This window comes from Otolemur garnettii, unplaced genomic scaffold (assembly GCF_000181295.1).
Source record: "Otolemur garnettii isolate 467f Iridium unplaced genomic scaffold, OtoGar3 scaffold00027, whole genome shotgun sequence".
NCBI classification, from domain to species: Eukaryota; Metazoa; Chordata; class Mammalia; order Primates; family Galagidae; genus Otolemur; species Otolemur garnettii.
The window spans coordinates 13,431,118-13,437,648 of record NW_003852422.1 but is presented as its reverse complement, the minus strand read 5'-3'; the positions used below and the strand labels follow the sequence as shown (position 1 = coordinate 13,437,648).

At 43.0% G+C, this 6,531-nt stretch overlaps 1 protein-coding gene across 1 annotated transcript in view; it reads left to right on the top strand.

Annotated features, from left to right (window-relative positions):
• The window catches only part of TNFRSF11A (TNF receptor superfamily member 11a), a 57,204-nt gene that overhangs the window by 32,824 nt on the left and 17,849 nt on the right, over positions 1–6,531 (top strand). The window contains exons 5-7 of the mRNA XM_012804289.1: positions 567–618; positions 2,194–2,288; positions 3,448–3,561. Coding sequence (XP_012659743.1) covers positions 567–618; positions 2,194–2,288; positions 3,448–3,561 — 261 coding nt within the window. The remainder of the gene's footprint in view (positions 1–566; positions 619–2,193; positions 2,289–3,447; positions 3,562–6,531) is intronic.

The following is a 6,531-nucleotide window of genomic DNA, read 5'->3' as shown; positions in this document are numbered from 1 at the left end:
TCGTGCTTCTCAACACCACAGGTGTAGAGACTGCCAATTCACCAATGCTGTCATCTCGCGAGCTCACTCATGCTTGTTAGAACCAAATCTCTCTCCTTGCCCTTTTCACCAAGGTGTTCTATTACAGGTGTTTCCTATAACTCTCACTCCTCCTAGCCATAGGCTATACGAGCTGCTACACACAAACTCCCAGACTAGGAAGCAAGGTGTGAGTGACCAGGGCAATGGCTCTGATCAGTAAAGGGTCAGGACAAGAGCTACCTAGACCTGGACCTCAGACACCAGTGTCAGTGGTCTGACATTGAGCCAGTGACCTGAACACAGTCCGTAACTCACTTATGCTGGTTCCCTGGCACAAGCCAGCAGGGGCTGAAGCAATTTGATCGTGGTGTCAGCAGGACGGGGAGCTGGGGAGCAGAGAGGGGCAGTTCCTCACCTCAGAGCCTCTGGAAAATCATCCTGGCTGATCTCTAAGTGTCCTTGTTTGTGTTTTGTTTGTTTTTTCTGTTTGCTTCTTTTGACAGTGCAGCTCAACCAGGACACAGTGTGCAAGCCTTGCCCTGTAGGCTACTTCTCAAATGCCTTTTCTTCCACGGACAAATGCAAACCCTGGACCAAGTAAGTGGTGATACAGGAGCCAAAAGACTGCTGATTTTAAACAACCTTACTGTCTCATCTGGGTTGAAAACAGACAGATTCTCTTGGGTTTGGCTTCCTCTTGAAGCCATGTTCAAAATGAAAAATACCAATTCAGCATGGGAAAAAAAATCAATCCTTCATCCCAACGTGTGATGGAAACTTTGTGTGTCCTTTTAGATTCAGTAATCTGTGACTTAAAGTTGCAGCTTCTTTTTCCCTTTTTCTAACCATACTCAGTTAAAAGTGATTTATAACATTTATTATCATTCAATAACCACTCTTGCTTTTCCCAACTTTCTAATATCACTGGTTTATTCATTCAGAGATTTGTATGTGTGTGTTGTATATGTACACATAGAAACTGCCTTTTATGTAAATATTTGCACACTATAAGCACCTCGGGGTTTTTTTCCACATAATATATCCTAAAGCTTTTACTATATTAGTTCACCTAGATCTTTGTGGTTTTTTACAGCTGTGGAATGTTTCATTGTAGAGATGTACCACAGTTTATTTAGTATGTTCTCTGTTGATAGTCATTTAGGTTGTTTCTAGTCTTTTGCAAGAATATGTGATTCTGTAATGCAGATGCTCATATCTGTACTTTTTCACTTTTATGTCAGTGTATCTACAGTGAAATTCCTGGTTTGAGACCTATGGCTCAAGTGGCTAAGACCCAGCCACATACACCTAAGGTGGCGGGTTCGAATCCCCAGCCCGGACCCGCCAAAACAACAATGACAGCTGCAACCAAAAAAATAGCCAGGCGTTGTGGCAGGTGCCTGTGGTCCCAGCTAGTTGGGAGGCTGAGGCAGGAGACTTGCTTGAACCCAGGAGTTGGAGGTTGCTGTGAGCTGTGATGCCACAGCACTCCACCCAGGGGGATAGCTTGAGGCTCTGTCTCAAAAAAAAAAAAAGAAAGAAATTCCTGGGGCCTTTGATTGCATGTTTGATGCTGAATACTAATAATTAATGTATTCCTTCTTTCACTTCCCAGTATATTCTGTATTACATGTTTATTTTCGGATCCACCTATGCAGTTTTTATAGGAAAGAGGATTTTCTATATATTTCAGCTTGCAAAGAGCAATCATCAAAATCAAAAGCGTATTACTTAGCCATGGTTATTGAAGCTACTGGAAAGTTCTTTACTGAAGACTCTGACCAGTTCTCTTACTGACCCCACTCCCGGAGTGGTACTTAGGAACCCAGGCAGTGGCTGCCTTAGTTCAATCGATTTTCCCACCCTCATGATGTGCTGCTCCTCTAGGGAAGGCCCTGGGGACTCAAAAGTCCAAAAAGATAGGGGTCCGTCTCCAGAGAGGGATAGCAAGCTAGTACAGTCTTTCATTCATTTGTTTTTTAACAAGATTTTTGCACAATGTAAGGAGATACGACACACCTCCTGGGTGCAGGACACAACTACAAAAGGGACTGTACGTAACAAATGCAAACAGTGTAATCTAGTTGTTGTACCCTCGCATTAACCTGAAATTTTAAAAAAGAATATAAAACCAAAACACTTAACTACATCCCCGCTCTCACCTTCCCACAGCTGTACCATCTTTGGAAAGACAGTAGAACATCCCGGGACGGAGAAATCTGATGTGGTTTGCAGTTCTTCTCTGCCATCTATAAAGCCACCAAATGGTATGTTTTAAAAGAGCCTTTGGCTGGCAGATAGATCAGCTTGTCCAGATCCCTCCTGACTGACATGCTATATCTTTCCTACAAGAGTTCATCTGTCCCTTTTCATTTCATCCTGTTCGTGGTCAGCTCAGTATCACATTTTTATCGGTATTTTAATTCCAGATGTTGTTTCCTTGATAATTTTCTATATTGGTTTGGGGATAACTAATAAAAGCTACCTATTTATGCCACATTTTGTGCATTAGATTCATCTTCAGTACAATTTTAAAGATTGACAGAATGTCGATGGTTAGTGGTGGAGGTTGGTTACTGCAGGAGAGTCAGACAGTGTGGAGGTGGGTCCAGATGTCGGAAGAGATGCTGAAAGTGGCGAGAAGACCCACCCAATGTGGCAAGAGAACCCAGGCCACAGAGTAACAAGGTTAATGGGGTTTAGATTTGACATTTTGGAAAAGAGGAAGATGTTTAGGCATTCTTGATACGGAGTTATATAGAATTGGAGCACACTTTATAAAAGACCATTTTGCAGATAACCTTAGAAATAATAAGGAAATAAAAAGTTATTTCATAAAGGAGAGGAGAGGAAAATAGGAGTCCAGAAAACCAGAACAAGCAAACCAAGAGTTCACAGTGTGAAGCTTTTTCTGGCACTGACGTGATCAAGGAGGGACAAAGAAATGTTGAGTCCACATGGTGTCATGAATGGAGCAGCGAAGATACTTCATAGGATGGCTGTGGTTCTGTTCTCAAGACCAGCAGAACCCTGGTGCCATGACGCTGTTAGGAATGAGATAAGATAAGGGGCTTCCTTCTGCCTGCCAAGATATCCACCTGGGGAGGTTGAGGCAATCTGGAGGGAAGCCAAGATGAAGCCAGGTGGCGTGGTACGCACAAATAGAGTTGCTCTAAAGTAGAAACATCATGAGCGTCCTGGGCTGGCCTCCTGGTGGGATGAAGGTTGAGTGAGCAGGGCTGGGCTAGATTGTGGGCCCTGCCCTTCAGAATGTGAGAGATCACTGACAAACACTTCCAGAGCTGGGGACCTTCCCACCTAGCTCATTCCGGACCAAGATCCTTGATATGGGGTTTGATTTATAGGGTTTTGTTCTTAAACTTAGTAAAATTCAATAATCCCTATTTCTCTTTTTTTCCAATACAGAACCCCAGATTGGCCTGCCCAGTTTAATCATTCTGCTTCTCTTTGTGTGCGTGGCAATCGTGGCTGCTGTTGTCTTTGGTGTTTACTATAGGAAAAAAGGGAAAACACTAACAGGTACTGAGTGCACGGCGGTTTTTAAAATTTAACCTTAAAGAAAATAGATACATTGCTAGGTAAACACTCGAGGATGAGTAAATTGTCCACTGGCTGCTTTGGTGATCTGTTTAAATAAATGCCTTGAGGTGATGGTACGTAAAGCACAATACTCTCTGTCTGATTCATTGTTCCCTAGAAAAAACAAGAACCTGAAAACCAACATTGTGTCTGTATATAAGCAAACAAGAATCTTCTAGTACTCAGGAAACAGATGATTTGTAAGCTCTATGGTTAAGTTGTATAGATTATGCTGCATCGGTCATGGTGGGGGATTGCATTTATCTTGTAATAAACCTATTTTTAATGTACACATTTAAACTGTAGACAGAATATTCAGATGAATAATAGGAAGTATCAATTGGGGTGTTAATTTGAATGTGAATCTAAAATTATGAAAATAAGTTATATTTAATAAATTTAAGTGCTTATTCTTAACATGGACAATAAAGTATTATCTTGTATCTTGGGAATAACTTTCTTATAAAAGATTGTTGGTATCTAATATCGCATTATGTTTGGCCATATGCTACAAGGCTAAAGTATAATTTTTATCAAAGGATTGAAGGCTTCATTAGGTTTCCTAAAGATGTTTCTTAGTCATTCTCTCTCTCTTTTCTTTCTTTTGTTTGCAGTTTTTGGCCGGGGCTGGGTTTGAACCCGCCACCTCCGGCATATGGGGCTGGCACCCTACTCCTTTGAGCCACAGGCACCACCCTCTCTTTCTCTTTTTAAAATTAATTTTTGAGACAGGGTCTCACTCTTTCCCAGGGTAGAGTACAGTGGCATTATCATAGCTCACAGGAACCTCAAACTCCTGGGCTCAAGCGATCCTCCTGCTTCAGCCTCCCAAGTAACTGAAACTACAGACACACACCGCAACACCTAACTCATTTTTCTATTTTTCATAGAGATGGGGGTCTTGCCGTGTTGTTCAGGCTGGTCTTGAATTCCTGGCCTCAAGTGATCCTCCCACCTTGGCCTCCCAATGTGCTAGGATTACAGGCACAAACCACTGTACCCAGACCAAATCATTCTTTTCTGAAGCATCTGGTATTTCACCAAGCTCTTCCATTTTTAGTAGCTCAGTTGTTTATATGACCCACCTCTCCTTTGCTGTGATTTGGTCGCTTCTCACATGTCACATCCACAGATTTCATAACACCCAGCAAATCTTGCTATTTCTTTTTTTTTTTTTTTGAGACAGAGCCTCAAGCTATCCCCCTGGGTAGAGTGCCATGGCATCTCAGCTCACAGCAACCTCCAACTCCTGGGCTCAAGCAGGTCTTCTGCCTCAGCCTCCCAAGTAGCTGGGACCACAGGTGCCTGCCACAACACCCGGTTATTTTTTGGTTGCAGCCGTCATTGTTGTTTTGGCGGGCCCAAGTTGGATTCAAACCTGCCACCTTAGGTGTATGTGGCTGGTGCCTTAGCCACTTGAGCCACAGGCGCCGAGCCATATCTTGCTAATTCTATTACCATTATATGGCCTAATGTAACACTGGGCAATCAAAAGATTAATTAAAAAGGAAAGGTCAGCTTTCTCTTCATCCGTTCACCCACACATTTTAATTGGCTACCGGGCAGTGAACTGGCAGTGAGGTCTCAATATTGAGTTACATAGGCACAGCCAGTGCTGTCCTGGAGGAAGCATGTCAGTGGGCAGGCAGGTACTCAGCCCACAGCATGTGGCTGAATACCAAAAAGCAGGAGCCCAGAGCCAGGTACCAAGTGACAGGTCTGTCCAGCCATAGGGTCAGCCAGGGCTTCCCAGAGGAGGAAATGGGTGATTGAAAGATGATGAGAATTTACAGGGGTATGGAGGGGGTTGAAAGAGGTTAATGCAGCTGTAATAGAAAGTCAAGGAACCAGTCAGGTGACACTGGAGAGGAGGGAGTGGCCAGACAAAGCAGACCTGTGGGCAGAAGTGGGGGGTTTGCTTTGTATCCTTAGCAAAGGGAAGCAAGGACAGCCCCCTGGCTTTAGCAAGCAAACTTGCTGGTGCAGGGAGAATAGATATAGGTGCACCAGATAGGAAAGTATTTGCAGTTGTCCGAGGGAGAGATGATCAGGGTAGATGTGACTGTGCATAAGTACAGTAGAACCTCTGTAAGTTGACCACCCAAGGGACTGTAACAAACTGGTCAACATAAGGCTTTACGCCTACTGTGCTAATACGTACATGTGGTGCATGTCAGTCTGTGAAAATTAGGTCAACTTAAGGAGGTGGTCAATTATAGAGATTCTACTATATTTCTTTTTAGTACTGTCTGTGATTGTCTGGACTGATTCCTACAAGGGATTCCTGCACCTGTCCTTTTATTGGGAGTGATTTCACTGTAATATAATTTCAAAATGATAGAAAAGCAAGTGATGATGATGATAAAATAGCTGACATATATTGAATATTATCATATGCCAGCACAACTATGAGAGGTCTGACAATTACGTTTGTGAACTCATCCTACAAAAAATGCTACATAGCTCATTGCTGAATATCACTATGGTCATCTTTGAAGACCCCCAGGAAACTACACATTGATACTAGTACCTAGGTCACCTTTCAAATGGGAACTCTTTTTCTGGAATGGCCATGAAAGCTGTCATCATATTACCCTTAATGTGCTGAATGTCATCAAAATGTCTTCCTTTCAATATTCCTTTATCTTCAGGTAAAGAAAAAAGTCATTGGGGCCAGGTCAGGTGTGTGGGGAAGGTGTGCCAGTACAGCTATTGCTTGCTGTCTAAAAAATCCCTCACATAGTACCGTGTGAGCTGGTGCATTGTCATGATACAAGAGCCATGAGTTTTTTGCCAAAATTTTTCAATTAACATTTTCCTATTAAGAGTTTCTCTGCTGGCTTGGCGCCTGTGGCTCAAGCGGCTAAGGCGCCAGCCACATACACCTAAGGTGGTGGGTTCGAATCCCCA